Genomic DNA, 16158 nt, shown 5'->3' on the forward strand with positions numbered 1-16158 from the left:
AAAGAAAATATTAACACTGTAAAAAAAAATGTCCACCCCTTTGGTATCGAGAAAATGAGGCTTGATTCAGGAAAATTCTGGAAACAAGTTGATTTGCATGCATGCAGGCAGAAAAACAAGACTTCTAAGAGTCAATATGAGACTAAATGACATGTTAAGATTTTTTGCAGTGAGTTTTTCCAACTTGTTGTTTGGAAGAAGATAGAGTTCCTGTTCCAATTCATCAAAATCAGCCAGGTTTCTCATTCGCCACTCAGTACTCAGGTTTATGTTGATTTGACTGCAGTCCTCATACTGTATGAACAATTGTGGCAAAGAGAGTCACAAAACTCTAAGGAAGCGGCACACCACAAAGTGGAAGGAGGAAAAACGAGGAGGATGAATGCATCTTTTGTTGAGCTTCTCATATGTTTAGTAGGACCAACTTCTCTCTGCATCATCTTCCCCTTAGATCCAAACCAAAAGGTCATGGGACATAACGGTGTAGACACTCTACTGCGAGTAGAGTGGAGGATTTTAGTTAATTACTTCACACAGTGCACTGGGAGTTCATTTCCAGAAGTAGAAAAATAGTGATTTAAGCATATATTTAGGTCCATAAAATCCCTCAGAATGTATGAACCTACTTGAGTTTGGCTTTTTGGACCAGTTTCAATTTTCAAATTGAATCACCAAAACTCGCGATCTCATGATCTGCCATGTGCCTCAAATCAGATCTGCTCGCAGACACCATATGCACAATTCACGCAATCAACTGGTTACAAAATGGCCCTTATTTTGCTATTCTAGCTGTGTGGTGCGGCGGATTGGCAGCAATTATGTACTTTTTTTCTTTTCTTTTTCTTTTTCTTTTTTTTTTTGCAGTGGATAAAATAGCCTGACACACACAACTTTCCCAAGGGGTGAGTGAAGCATCACATTATAAATGCCTGTACACATACAAACCGACACACTCTTACATAAGTGTTGATGAAGCAAAGCGCTAAAAAAAGACACTCCTCACACAGTTAGCTATTGATGAGCTGGTCTTCCATCACACTCTTTCATCACACTTTTTTCTACATCCATACAGTTGTGTGGTCATGCACACTCACACGCGCAGGCCAGGGTTTTTATAGTTATACCCGATCTCCCTTTTTTGTTATTGCAATTTCAGATACATTTCGGTTACTTTTCAGTTTAATTTAATTTTTGTTATTCTTGCAAGTTTAAGCCCAGGTTCCTCTTTTTCACAAATTGTCATTTTCTTTTTAGTTTTCTTTTTAGTTTTAATTCATTACAGTAACTTTGACACACCCACAAACACAAACATGTGAGCTAAGATGCTATATTCAGTATGCCCGACATTTAGATTGTCTTAGGTCAACATCAGAGGGGAAAGTAGCAGTTTTCATCTCCAAAGCCCGTGATTCCCAATCCTATCTTTACCTCAGATAACCGTTTGTCTCTTTGCTCTGTGAACGGCGTCAACACACAGAGATGAAGCGAGTGGAATGCGTGTCAGGATGCGTGATGTTAGACATCTGACACGGCGTCATGGGTCTGCTGAGATGCCTGACCAACGTCTGCATGAAGTCAAGTATGAGAACTGCTGTGGAATGAATGATTCAGGAAAAAAACGTTGACGGGGTGTGAAATTACGGACCTTAGTGAGACTCTGGGAGTGATTTTTATCTTGCATTGACCTAACCGCAACTTTTGATGCAAGTTAACCAGTAACAGTCTTATCATTCTGCTACTGTATATTTGCCTTACAGTAAGTGGATGACCTGGCGGTTCATACCCCTGGAGTTGTTTGTCAGTACCCATACAGCTACAAAATTAAAAAAAAAAAAAAAAAAAAAAACACACACAGCTGCCATCGTGCTGAAGTGGAATGATGACAAGTGAACATCTCGTTAATCATAAAAGTCCTCATATTCGTTTTGTTAAGAGATTAAAGGAACAGTTCGCCCCAAAAATGAAAATGTTGTCATCGTTTCAACCCAGTGCCCGCTGAAACACAGGTGGAGTGTCTTTTTCCAACACACATCGAAACCAATTAGACCATTAAAGTTGATGGCTTTTAGACTTCCAAAAAGTACAAAAAATGACAACACAGTTTCTCCTTATAACTTGGGCAGCGTGATCCAAATCTTCCAGAGTCAAACGATTGCATCATGAGTGGAAAAGACTTATATTCACGCTGTTATTTAGCACAAATTGTGTTTGACATGAGTTCACACGAATGTGCACTCAACTTTTTTTGTTTTGTAATGTGCAAAGTCATAACAACATACCTGCCTACTCATTTCTACTTCTTATCAGAAACGGCATTTTTTTTTTTTTTTTTAAGGTGTGTCTCGGAGCGTTCTCATAAAAACTGCTGGGTGCTCTGAAGTAACACGCAATATGTTTGACTTACAATGCTGACAACAGAGATTCTTGACCATTTTTTATGTTGATCATTCTTACTATTCCATTATACCAATACACTTCCACATTGAAGCAGACAATAATAACAATGGCCATCATATAATGTTATGTTATGTAGAAGTTTCTCTAGTCTGATGATCCTGTGTGATAAGCTGATGATACCAGCTGATTCTTGATTGCAATGTGAATCCCTTATACACCTAGAAAAATCACATGTCTGCACCATTTTTGTTTTTCTTCTCTAACAGGACACTTCTCTCTTTATTTCTAACTCTCTCAGGTCACGGAGGTCACTATCCTTTTCTACACAAAAGCAATGAAAATATAGATCTTTTCCACTCCAAATGTGACTGCTTGGCTTCACAAGCCGTGCAAGATGCATGAAGTACTTTCTTTGTTGTTTCTTGCCCTTTTTGGACTGTACACACTGATTTCACCTGTTTTGGAGAAGGCTGCTGTGGGGTTGCATTAGCTCCCTCTGTGTGTTGCATGTATAAAAAAAAAACTTAACCTGCGTTTCAACTGGCAGGGGATTTGAGGAGAAAATAACAGTATTTTCATATTTAGGTGAGCTGTTTCTTGAAGAGTACTGTACAGGTCCTAAATGATTCCTTATTTGGGGGGAAAAAAAAAAGTGAATCCTTCTTTTGCAAAATGATTTGTGGGTTAAAATGGAAAAATATGAGATTTGAAAAAAAAAAAAAAAAAAAGACATTAGGAAATTGTATCTTTGCTTGTCAAAATGATTACACTTTTCAAGACTACATCCTCTATGGTGTAGAGATTTTATTTAGAACAATAAAGTTCAGATCATGACTCAGTTTTTACCAAAATGGAAATAAAGCATTTTGCAATTGAACTTTCCACATGATTAGATGCATATGAATCAAATGTCCTGTCTTATTTGGCAGACCTTTATATAGGATAAGGGTGAACTCAATCAGGATGTGTTGACTCCACTTTCACCCCGTGGCTGTTGAACTTACAAAAATATACTGATATTCACATTTCAGTCAAATATGTTCTCAGAGGGGGGAAAACTCATGTTGAACACTGGACATCAGACAGAAGCTGCAGACATGTGGCTGACACTTTGTTTCTCTTATCAGCCTCTCCATCTGACGTAACACGGGGCTTGGCTGACAGGTATTTGCGAAGGTTATGGTACATTTCTGTTGACTCTGTGTTGGGTTGTAAACAACGCAGAAAAGGTTAACAGGTTACACTGGGACATTGGCGGGGCGGTCAGGTAAGCATTGTCATTGGCTGAGCCGAAGGCGTGTTGGTAAGCCTGATGAGAAGGGAGAGGCGGTCAAATGATTAAAGAGCGCCATTCCATTATCAGAGCAGGATAAGAGTCCATGACCTTGCTCCCTGCCTGTCCTAAAAACAAACATGAGGTAAGGAGAGAGAACCCAAACAGAGCAGCGGTTGACTCGGAAGTCATAACACACCATCGACTGTCCCCGTATGGGTCAATGATAAACAACAACCCAAGGCCAAGCAACATCAGGACATACCTCACCAGTGTTTTGGTGCGCAGATGTTTTGGCTAAGGGAGGAAAATTATTCTGACAGTGACGTGCAAATGTTGCAATACCTTGTCAAACTTTAAATACTTGTTAAACTGTACCCTAAGTCAAGTGGTAGGCTGTATGTTGCCTTAAAATGATGATTATTGCAGTTTTCATTTGAACTAGTTGTTCTGTAATAATGTTGAATACCACACTAACGCGAGAACGCTGTGATATCTATCAGCAATCTGCAGAGGCAGGTGAGCATCTTCATCCAATAAGTCTGAATTAGAAATTTCAGCATCTGCAATCATTGCATCAGTGACATTGAGCAACACATTTCATGTACATTGCAGTCATTCAGAACCATTGGATGGTAAAGCTCCACCTATTTCTCCTTAACAGAACAAGTCCTGAGCAGGAATCAGAGTGTTCACATGGTTTCTGAGGTTATAAAAAGGCTCTTTAGAGTTTTCCCAAATGATTTGATGGGATTTCTCTTTGTCAGCTCAAGCAGAAGAGACTAAACTTGTGGTCAGACAACTCAAACATCACAAAAGAAAGATGAAACCGTGTCCTCCTGCCTCTTTAGAATAAAAAAAAAAAATCTGTTTGCTGGCAGTAAAGGTACACACAGAGGCGGGGATATAAAACACGCCTGCATCTCTACCTATTTTACATCATGAATCAGCCAAACCTGAGTCATCATGATGACCATGCCAGCCTTTATATATATATATTTATATTATACCTTATTCTGCTGACAAAAGGCTGCAAAATGATACAAAATCATGGCAGTCCAAAGAGTACAGTGGTGGAAAATCTAGGAAAAGTAAAAAAAAAAAAAAAAAGTGTCCATTTGAAATGCACCCAGACTAAAGAGTTACTTTTGTATTATTATTCTGAAACTTGATTCTTTAAACAGGACATTTGGAAATTTTAAAAAAAGTGGAAAAAAGCCAGGAAACTCTTCATAATGTACTAGTTTACGAAATTCATTTTGTGATGCTTATAGAAAGCTGACAAAGTTTGTGCTCGGTAATGGATGTGAGTGAAAATATTTGGCAAAGATGTAATCAAGGATATCCAAATTACTGACTTTTATAATAATGTAAAAAGAATTTTAAAAAAATAAAGCTATGCAATTACAGTAATGTGAGTAAAATGTGAGTTGAGTTACGTTCGGTTGTGTTGCATTTGGCTGCATTGTGTTGTGTTGTGTTGTGCTCTGTTATGTTACATTACATTATGTTGCATTACGCTGCATTTGCTTGCACGGCATTATGTTACGTTACATTACATTATGTTACATTACATGACGTGACATTACATTGCGTTGCATGACGTGACGTTACCTTACTGTAACCAAGTGGTTTTGGTGCCTAAACCTTACCTTTCTCTAACCAAATGGTTTTAATACCTAAGCTCACCACATGACACTGAACTGCAATAAAAGCCAGAAAAAAAGATACGTCAGAAACAAAGGCATTTAAACCAGAGAGAAAGACACATCAGACGCAAGTGAAATCTGTGACAAAAGTTCAGTTGCATGGGAACATATTGTTTAGGAGACTGTGTTGCAACTGCACATGTAGCTACTGCTTCCTTGTAGTGAAGAAAATGATGGCTCTTTGATGGGAAGTGTCTCTTGCTTCACCATCAGTAGTGTGCAGACTTCCTGTCATCTCAGTGTTCTCCTTCACGTTTATTAGGGCACATGGATTGCAATACACGGAGTCCAGGTAGCGTTCCTTGTGTGTTTTTGTTTGTGTTTGTATCATGGGAATGTGTCCCCATGAGCAGAGCCCATAAACCATGACGAAAGTGGACACTGGATTGATTAAGTGTGACTTGCAGAGTTATAATCCCTCTGATTTATAACACATGCTCAAAACAGGGAGTGCCATGTGCTGTTTCCGCCTGACGGGCAACAATAACAAACAGACATCCTCGTTAAGCAATCACTTTTGAATCAGTGTGTACATCAACAGGTTTATCAGAACAAATTAATCAGCAATAATAGCTACTGAAATAACTGATTGGGTCCCACTTGCCAAACTCCATTTGTGCTGCAGGTAATAATGCTCCTGTTGAGAAAAAGAAAGGCCTTAACGCAGGTGATCAAGGTCTGTAGCAGCTTCACATTAGCCATTAGTCAAACCGAGAGTGTTTGATACCCTCATTATTTCAACTCCAACAGATAAAAGTAATATTAGCTCATCCACCCAGCCTCGTCTTGGGTTCATCACATTGTTTCAATTTATTTTAACCTCTGCACACCATGTTTTTCTCATTTAATCATTTGAACTGGAGACAAATTTAGTGTGCCTTGATTTGATATTGTCTCAAAATGCTCACTCTTTGTGTCCTTTTTGCTTTCAAATTGTGCCTCTGCTGGAGTCACCCTAAATGAGATTATCCATGCATATAACATCAGGATGCGCCCAATAGCTTTTTTATCCATTTTCTCCAAGGACGTTTGTCATCTTAATGACACATTGCTCAGATATGTTATCAAAAATCTTTCAGCCTTTTATCCTCTGGCAGCATTTCAGTTATGTTGACAGTGTGTTTTATCTTGTCTGTGTGTAATACTGAGCGCTGATGAATGGGATACAGACCAGACACATGATGTTCAACACAGTGATGGTGAACCACATCATGAATAAATCCAGCCAAGTTGTCTTGACATTTGACTTTGGTTATTCTTCTTAAAGACTTTTTTCAACTACACTTCATGTAAAGTTCATTTTATGTCATTTTATGTCTTATAATGACTGTTTCAAGCTTAACTTAGATCAGGTTTTTCAGACTTTTCACAAGTTGCATTTGGCTGTGGATTACCTTTGGGACACATTTTGGTTTGTGTTATCTGCTAAGTTAAGATCATACTTGAACATCTGGCAAGTAGACTTGGAGTGATGAGCTTCAAACATAAAAAATTAATCATTCACTTTTTTGTATTGCAAAAATTTCTAACCCACTTTTGTGTGCAATCAAAGAACCTTTCACACACTAATGGCTAAACTATCTGGTGAAGATTGACCTAAATAGACACGTGACAATGGGGGGAAATATTGTTTGAAAGTTGACTCATGTGTAGCGGTAAAAGTGAACTTATCTTGTTCTGATCAGGAAAAAATAACCAGAATTCCATTGACTGAGTTGCAGATTGATCATCAACCAAAATGACTTTGCTTAATGCATATTGGAACAATGCCCATTCCCTTATCATAGGGTAAATATTGCCCCGACAAGCTTTATTAGGCAGTAATAATGATTTTCTACAGATATCCAACAGGATTGACCATAACCAGTGACAAAAACGTGGTTACTGCTGGGAAGAGATGGGCAGAGTTTGTGCTGGACTTCCAATCAGAGGCCATGAGACGTCATCATTCATGTTTCTCCTTTAAATTTACACATTTTTCCTTTAGTGTGACCGGTTGGCCAATGGGGCTGCTCGCCTCTATATGCGTCATTTTTCGGGGAGGAGGGGCAGGGGGCGCCTGGCTGCCATAAATGTGGGGGGGCTGCACTTTTCTGACAGACACAAGTTTCAGGGCAGAAGATCGAGTTTAGGCTCCTCAATCAATCCTCAAAAAATCCAGAAGACAGCAGAAGAGCAAATCAAGACATTTATTTTGCAACATTCTCAAAAAAATAAATAAACATCTCATTTCTTAAAAAAAAAAAAAAAAATTGGGGATCCTTTTAAACTTTTTGCCACTTTTGAACTTGACTTGCTGCGCTTCAACAAGGAGGCAGTCGCACATTTTCGCTTCTCTTTTTTCTCTGTATCGGATCAAACACTTATTTTCCACCGAGAATGTTTCCAGAGGCAAACAAAGGGTGAGTAGACTAATACAAATGTGATTTCCTTGCATCACTCATTTGTACATTTCAATGAACTGAGACTGTAAGTTTGCACTATGGGAGTGATTCTAAATGCCATCTGGCCACGTCGGTACCAGAGGATGTTGCGTCAAAAATTTCCGCCCTGACCGCGGAGCTGCATGCAACTTAACGCGTGGTGCAACTCTGTGCTCTTAGTGCCTGCAAAGACGAGCAAATGAGGTTTTACGCGGAAAGAGAGACAAAATACTCTTTTTTCCATTGTGGCTCCTTGAAATATCTTTACTGTACGCATTGCATGGGATCTTATCTGTCATTCTCGATTCTATTTTTATTTAAGTCCATAATGGTGGTGCGATGGGTGTAATAACCCGCAGGCACCGCTTACTCCCCACGCAACGTGAGACAGTGTTAACTCAGCAGGATCGGCTTAAGCATGTGCGCGCTCGCGACCTTTTGGCAAACGCACGAAAGGCGTGATTCTGCTGTGGACGCAGAAATGTGTGGGTGGGTGTGTATTTTGGGTCTAACTACACTACCCATATAAGTAGCGGATCTTCTTAAATGAGGCCTGTTTCCCAAAAAAGCATCTTTTTTCTCTAATCTCATTGCGAAGATCATGTCACATGCTGCTAACTGAATTAGGAGGCGCGCACATCAGTGGCATTAAGTGGTCACTGTCAACTGGCAAACGTGTGAATCATGACTTTGGGAATTTAAAAAAAAGGCTCACATTATTGCCTATCAGGGGCGCTGCCAGGAATTTTGGGCCCCATGAAAAAAAAATGTATTTACTCGATGATGGTTTAATAATTTTGTATTAGTTTTTACCTTTTTTAACCTTTTTTGGGGGCCCCTGTCAGGCAGGGGCCCTTGGAATTGTCCTAACTTTCCCCCATATATGGCGCCCCTGTTGCCTATCATGAAAAGAACTTAAAAAAAAAAGAAAGAAAGAAAAGAAAAAGATGAATGTGCTGTTGCATCATTTTTAATTTGTCTGCAGCTGATATTAATTGTTGCCATAACCCCACTGACTCCTATCTGCATTTAGAAATGCTGACCTCCAACCCTCCCCTCTTGTCTCCTTCAGCTACACCTATGAGGACTGCAAGGCCACCGCCGATTGGCTGCTGGCCCAGACGGCGGTCCAGCCTTTGGTGGGCATCGTATGCGGCTCGGGCCTGGGGGGGCTGGCCGACATGCTGAAGGACCAGGTGGTGTTTAACTACAAGGACATCCCCAACTTCCCCCAGAGCACTGGTGAGTTAGAGATGGATGGACAATGGACATATTGATTGATTGTCCAGTCACAGCATGCTTTGTAACAAGTAAAAATGCGTCACAACATGTCTATTGCATGATGTACAGTGTTCTAGCAGAAGTTATGAGTGGCACACCCATTGTGCATACCATAACTTATCATGTAACTTACATAACACTGTTGCTGACTTGATTAGTGCCAGGTGCCATACAGAGAGTGCTATATTGGGTCAGACGTGTTTACAGCAGCTGAAGGATGTGTGGATCCTTCAGTATCATCCCTTTTTGATAAAAAAATAATACTTGAAATTCATCATCTGCGTGACTCCCTTGAGAATAAAGCCCTTCAAATGCTGACTGGCTTGCTGGTGTGATTCTGGATATATTCTGACTGGCTGCCGTGCATTCTTAATGTGTTCTGATTGGCTGTGTGTTGCAGTGCACGGACACGCTGGACGCCTGGTTTTCGGCACCATGAAGGGGAGGGCGTGTGTGTGCATGCAGGGACGCTTCCACCTGTATGAGGGTTACCCCATCCAGAAGGTAGGTCTGCTGTTACGTAACATGTCAGATAGCATGACTCCATGAGTCCAACCGTATCTTGCTTTAATGTCACCGTTAAGTTAAAGTTTAGTTGAAGTGGTCTGAACATTCCAGGACATCAAGAGCACGTAGATATTGGTAAAACCAATATTGGCTTACTGTGGCAGTGACCTCTATGAAATCACGTAAAAGATCTGTCCCTTTATAGTTCAGTGTTCAATTCCCACTGGTGACTGTGGTAAAATCGATCCAGCCTATGGAGCAAATGTAACAGTTGCGTGTATGTTTGTGTTTCCAGATCACGCTGCCCATGCGCATCTTCAAGCTCCTCGGTGTGAAGACGGTGATGCTGACCAACGCAGCCGGAGGCCTCAATCAGGACTTTAAAGTGGGAGACGTCATGATCATCAAAGACCACCTCAACATGCCCGGCTTCGCTGGCAACAACCCCCTGTCCGGACCGAACGATGAGAGGTAGGTAGAGCAGTATGTTGGACCTGCATGAAAAAGTGTATGCATCTCATTAAAAAAAAATTGCCTGGAGTGTCCTCGCTCATCTTTCCACGCCACACCTTCCATTTCTGTGTCTCTCCCAGGTTCGGTGTGCGTTTCCCCTGCATGTCCGACGCCTACGACAGGGAGCTGCAGCAGCTGGCGATGGATGTGGGACATGAGTTGGGCTACAGTGACTTCTTGAAGGAAGGGGTGTACTGTGTGCTGGGCGGGCCCTCGTTCGAGACCATCGCTGAGTGCCGTATGCTGCATCGCCTGGGGGCTGACGCTGTCGGTGAGTAGCTGCTGTCATACCAACTCGATTACTGGCCATCAATACTGATTATCACACCTGAAAATGTTAAGAGAGCAATATCTAAAATCCCAAATGATATCTTATTTCATATCAAAGTATTGGTAGGATATATCGCCCAGCCCTACCATGAATCACAATCTTTAGGACACCATGCAAACCTGTCACTGACTTGTCGCCGTTTGCCAATTTTCCAAGTGCAACTTTAATGGAGAGCCAAACACAAACACAGGAGTTAATAACATCCCTCTCCTTGCCCGTCAGGCATGAGCACCGCCCACGAGGTGATCGTCGCGCGCCACTGCGGCATGCGCGTCTTCGCCCTCTCGCTGATCACCAACAAAGCGGTGATGGACTACGACAGCGAGGAGAAAGCCAACCACGAGGAAGTCCTGCAGACCGGCAAGCAGAGGGCGGAGCAGCTGGAGAGGCTGGTCTCCACCATGGTGGTCAAAATGGAGCACAACACCAACGATGCTTGAGAGAGAACATGCTCGAGACAGGCACTAGGTCTAGTCACAGGCTAGATTTTGTCTTTGTAAATAATTTCGTTAATGGATAATAGCGATTTTAAGTGGTTAAGCTTCCCTTTTAATCCTGTTAGCCAAAGAAAATCCCTATTTGTTTTTGCGATCAGGTTAAAGATGGGTGTTTGTTTTAGGGCTAGGTAAAATATCGATATTTTATTGATATTGTGACATGAGGCTGGCATCATCACGGATTTTGTAGTATTGTGATATAGCATTAAGTCATGGCTTTTCCTGTTTTTAAAGGCTGCATTACAGTAAAGGGATGCAATTTGCTGAACTTATTTAATTGTTCTAGCTGTTCCATTATTGTATCCATATTACTAATCATTGTTTATCAAAAATGTATCGCAAGTGTATCGCTGATATTTTATTGTTGTTTGTATCACCCAGCCCTCGTGTGTTTTAAGGCTTCAGGTCAATGATAGCGTTATAGTCATTGGAGGAATTTCAGACAACACTGAAGGATCGGTCAAACCAAACAGATGAATCCCCACATTTGTACATTCCTTCAACAAGTGGCTTCAAAGAAAGAAAAAAAAAAAGAAAGAAAAAAGGTCGCCTCTCAGGTTTTTGTATCCTTTTAAAGGAGCATCTCTGTTTTAACTTAATATTTGACCAACTTGTATAAATAACTGCATTTTAACTTTATATGCAAGAATCAGCTGTAAAGATCTTAATGTTGTGATGTTGTTGAACTCTGTACATTAGTGGGCGTAATAGTATTTTGTTGTCTTTGTTTTTTAGTATGAATGTTCTTACTAAAGATATTATTTATTGTTATTTATGAGTTTGGCTTGTTTTTTGGGTGGGGAGGGCGGTGGAGGAGAGCCGTTTTGGGTTCTTACTGTCTGACCGTGAATTATACTCTATTTTTAAGGAAAATAAATGATTTACATTTACACTCACATACTAAACCAAACCTTAGACATCACCCTTTTCAACCATAATTTTTAAATTCAACACAATTGTAACAATTAGGAATACGAGACTTATGAAAACCTCCCCATGTTTACTTTGAGTTCAGAAAATGAAGTTTCACATAAAAACAAAACAGTAAAAGACTGACTGCGTGATGAATAGCATTGCAAATATTAGATGACATACTGACATCGGATATTTGTAACTAGACAGGAACTGTTGACTACAATATTGACATTGGATTATACAGATTCAAATGTATGGCAGTCTTTAAAAATTACTGATATTTGCTTTTTTGTGTGATAAACATTTTACTTCCAAAATTGGATATGTAAAACCAACAGTGCCTGATATGTCAAAATAGTAGACAACAATTTTTAAAAAATGATTGTAGATAAACTCCTTGCTTGCGTCTCTATACCTTGGGGCTATCAAATGATGTTCCTTAATGATTTTTTAATCCCCCCCAAAAAATCAACATTAAGCATTTTGGAATAGAAGTTTTCAAATGTAATGTTTACTGCTCCTCTTTTGAAAAGAAATTCAAGCAGGCTGACAACATATCACATTTTACACTGCATGCATACAACATATCTGTAGATTCCTACTGCATAATTGTCGAGCTTCTCCTAAAATATCGACATGTTCTTGTTCCCTTTGAACGGCAGACACATCCCTTTCTTAAACCACAGACACCAGGTTCAAACCATGATATAAAAAGTGTAAAGTTAACTTCTTTCCATATTTTGTAAAACTTGATAAAAAGTGCCATGCATAATGATAAGCAAGAATGTCCTAATCATAAACAGGATTTGTTTTTTTGTTTTTTGAAGAAATGCATATGACACAGCACATTCTCTATAGGATACAGCAGGCCACCACTGTCTCTGCATGAACTGCAAGGCCCAAAATGTCTCGCGAGTTGGACCCTTTATGTTGAGGCAAAAGCGAAGCTTGGCGCAAGATGTAAACAAAAACGGTCAGGCCAGCAGTCTTCCTACAAAGGTCTAGTAGACAAGCAGGTTCAATTTCAACTCTTTCCCATAATAAAATAAAACCCATAATAAACCAGGCAGACCAGCACCATGCAGATCGGAGGTCTAGTTATTCAAAGATTTCATGGATACAGAGCGGCTATGGAGGCAAAAATAATCTTATCAGTTGAGTTAAACCTCAGCGGGCAGATTGTGCAAAGTGGCTAAACGGCAAAAATGAATGGAAAAAAATGAATGAAAGTCAAAATAGAAATATAAAAACATAAATGGCACTGTTTTTTCATTCATTCATGATTTTGGCAGTTCAACAGGAAAAATTCACTAGTTTGCTGTGGTTTTGATGTGGTAACCACAATTTTACTGTAATACTTAATGGTATTATAGTAATACTGTAGGAGAACTGTGGTTAGACCATAGTAAAACCCATGGTTCAGAAAGAGTGGTGTTAATTTCCACCAAAAAGGTTAAAAGGTTATGTGGATTTGGCTAGGTTCTGTCTCATAAAATCATCTTTTTATTTTCACAATTCACAGCTACTTAAGTTAATTAATCCTTTATTAATACCCTTGGAGGGATCTATTCTCTGGATTTGAACCAGCCTAAGTATTACAATTAGTGGTCAGCCACTGTGCAGCCAACTCCAGCTCTGAGCCAGTGTCTTGGTCAAAGGCAAGGATAGGAGAATTAACCTACCATACATGATTTTTTTAATGGCTTGGGGAACTGGAGCACCCGGAGGAAAGGCACGAAACATGGGGAGAACGTGGAAACTCCACACAGAAAGGCCCCGCCCCAGCTGGGAGCCGAACCCAGGACGTTGTTGAGGTGACAGTGCCAACCACTGAGCCACCGTGCTGCGCTAAAACTGTAGTTCTTTAGTTCTAGGTTGGTTATAGGAGTGTCATCTGATCCCAGGGCCCTTTTTGTCCCCTTGGTCCTGTCTGTGACACTGTCGAAGGGAACATGGAGCTGAAAGAAGAGCTCTGTGTTCCCTCGACACTATGTTCCCTCAACAAAACAAGAATAATAATACAAATGCATAATCTGATAATCTGTGCATGTTCAGTAAATGACATCTGAAATGGTGCGTATGGACAAGCTGCCACCAAAGATACTTCACACTTCATAAACACCACTTTTAAACATCAGATTATTGACTAAATGATACATTTCTCTTTACCCTACCAGCGGCATGGACAGTCTTTTTCTTCGTATGTTGAGGGAACACAGCATTGAGGGAACGTGGGGATGTTTATTGTCCATACATCATGCGCCAACTGTTTACACTACTTCTTTATATTATAATTTTTGTTACACTGCTTCTTGCATGCACTATGTTTATCTGTGTTTTTGATTTCTGTGCTTACAACATCCATTGCACGTCTGTCCGTCCTGGGGAGGCATCCCTCCTCTGTTGCTACCCTGAGGTTTCTTCCTATTTTTCTCCCTGTTAAAGGGTTTTTTTAATGAGTTGTTCCTCATCCAATGTGAGGGTCCAAGGACAGAGGATGTTGTATTTCCTGTAACGCCCTTTGCAACAAATTTGTAATTTGTGATTCTGGGCTATATAAATAAATAAAATTGAATTGAAATTGAAATTGATGTTTTGCTTAAAAAATACACTGAGGGACAGGACTTTGGAAACACATGGTGGACCCCAAAGAACTAAACCGCTGAGACTATTTCAGCCTCCAGAGCAGCTCTGCGTCAGAAAAATGTCTGAATGACTAAAGCTCCAATCTGCCAGCATCAAAAAGGCCCCGTCCGCCTGTCAGTGCTACCACAGAGTTGATTGCCGGGCTACAAGAAGTGACCTTCCTTCCATTGGCAAAACTGGTGGCAAGTCTAAGCAGTCTAAGCTTTGGCACATGTTCCCAATACAGGCATTGTAAACATGAATTTACAGTCTTTTAACATCAGAGGGCCTCAGCAGTGAGGAGCATGGAGGAAGGGCAGGCCGGCGAAAAGGCACGTCTGAAGTGACACGTACTGGGCCTGGGACAGGGCAGGGTGCAGTGCAAGAAGTATCCAAGAGACATCCAGGAAACAGGAGTCCAGCGATGTCTAGGCAAACATGGTCAAGGTAATCCACTGTAGAACAAAGACAGGAGAGAGAAGACGTTACACACAATGCCACAAAGCAGTGTCTAAAACTAATTTTAATTAAAAGAGCAATCGCATGCCACTTCACAGAATGTCTGGACGACCAACAGAGATAGGCATGAACACTATGACAGGATTTGTGTTGATGTGAATGTGCAGTCATACTTGGAAAAAGTTGAGGGATATGACACCATCTGCATCCTGGTCCATTTGCTTGAAGGTCTCTGCAGGACAGAGAGGCAGAGAGAATCAATCACAAGCCCAGCCACCCCGCATTTAATCATTTAATCTGATTTAACGATATAGTCCATCCTATTGTGAACCTTAAAGATCACGATCTGACAGATTTCACGGTAAAATCACAATCATAACATATTCTTATGATAGCAGCTTATAGATAGAGATCTCATCTTATCAACCTCGTCAACACTAACACGAGGCTTTATACATTTCAAATTAACAGCATTTCACTGAAAAACGTTCACTGGTTTTTGGCAAGGCTGAACACATTGATCTCACTTCCAGAATGACCTATTTTTGTTGCAAAACCGGGCAATAACAAGTTGTATTCCAGATCTATTCAAACATCAATATTTACTTTGACTGTTTGATAGAACCAATATGGAGTCTATTTGGTGCTCTGCTGAGTCATATTATATATGGATTTTACCTTTTTTTAAACTCTAAACCTTGGGTAGAAATTGCTGACACACTTAACTTGATCTTGACTTGATTTTTTTTTTCTTCAAAGGAACGGCTTATCTTTATATGTTGATCCTATAACAATAAAATCCCCTCCATGTGAAGGGAGAAAGTGCAGTGTTTGGACTCACTGAACATCGTCTCCAGCCTGACCAGACAGGTGACAAAGTTGTCAAAGTCGACTGACAGGTCTTGCTCCGTGTAGCGCAGGATGATCAGCTGGAACAGGTGGTTGGTCAGCTTGAATCCTGGTGGCGAGAAGAAACACACAAAAACGTAAACATAAAGAGGCTCAAGTCACATGTTTTGCGAAAAGACGTCTTTGTCATAGAAAGCATTAAAAGACAAGGATTGCTTTACTTCCTACTACTAATATCAGTGCATGGACGTTATCTCTCTAGAGTAGGGGTGTTTAACTTGGTCACTTAAGGGGCCATCTTAAAAAATCACCACCAATTTGGGGTCCAAACAAGGCCTGTATTTATCAAATGCTTTTGGCCTAAAGTGATCCTTCTTTT

The 16158-nt window shown here is 40.4% G+C and overlaps 2 protein-coding genes across 2 annotated transcripts in view; one reads left to right on the forward strand and one right to left on the reverse strand.

The window, feature by feature from the left end:
* Positions 1-7495: 7495 nt before the first annotated feature.
* pnp5a (purine nucleoside phosphorylase 5a) lies at positions 7496-11538 on the forward strand. The gene is made up of 6 exons (XM_030076671.1): positions 7496-7781; positions 8875-9044; positions 9484-9587; positions 9886-10061; positions 10184-10374; positions 10657-11538. Exons 1-6 carry the CDS (start codon positions 7759-7761, stop codon positions 10872-10874), a joined length of 882 nt encoding a protein of 293 aa, XP_029932531.1. The 5' UTR covers positions 7496-7758; the 3' UTR covers positions 10875-11538.
* A 2814-nt stretch (positions 11539-14352) lies between these two features.
* Positions 14353-16158, reverse strand: part of capn1 (calpain 1) — a 37448-nt gene continuing 35642 nt past the window's right edge. Inside the window, exons 20-22 of the mRNA XM_030076234.1 lie at positions 15772-15888; positions 15104-15162; positions 14353-14926 (exon numbers count right to left, since the gene is read on the reverse strand). Of these exons, the coding sequence (XP_029932094.1) occupies positions 14900-14926; positions 15104-15162; positions 15772-15888 (203 nt within the window). The 3' untranslated portion in view covers positions 14353-14899. The remainder of the gene's footprint in view (positions 14927-15103; positions 15163-15771; positions 15889-16158) is intronic.

The sequence above is a fragment of the Myripristis murdjan genome, chromosome 18, assembly GCF_902150065.1.
Source record: "Myripristis murdjan chromosome 18, fMyrMur1.1, whole genome shotgun sequence".
Lineage (NCBI taxonomy): Eukaryota > Metazoa > Chordata > Actinopteri > Holocentriformes > Holocentridae > Myripristis > Myripristis murdjan.

Bases quoted from the DNA above. Each gene is read 5' to 3' on its own strand.
- pnp5a (XM_030076671.1), top strand. From the start codon at position 7,759: ATGTTTCCAGAGGCAAACAAAGG. The intron at 10,062-10,183 runs GTAGGTAGAGCA...TGTCTCTCCCAG, and splicing joins TCCGGACCGAACGATGAGAG to GTTCGGTGTGCGTTTCCCCT. The intron at 10,375-10,656 runs GTGAGTAGCTGC...CTTGCCCGTCAG, and splicing joins CCTGGGGGCTGACGCTGTCG to GCATGAGCACCGCCCACGAG.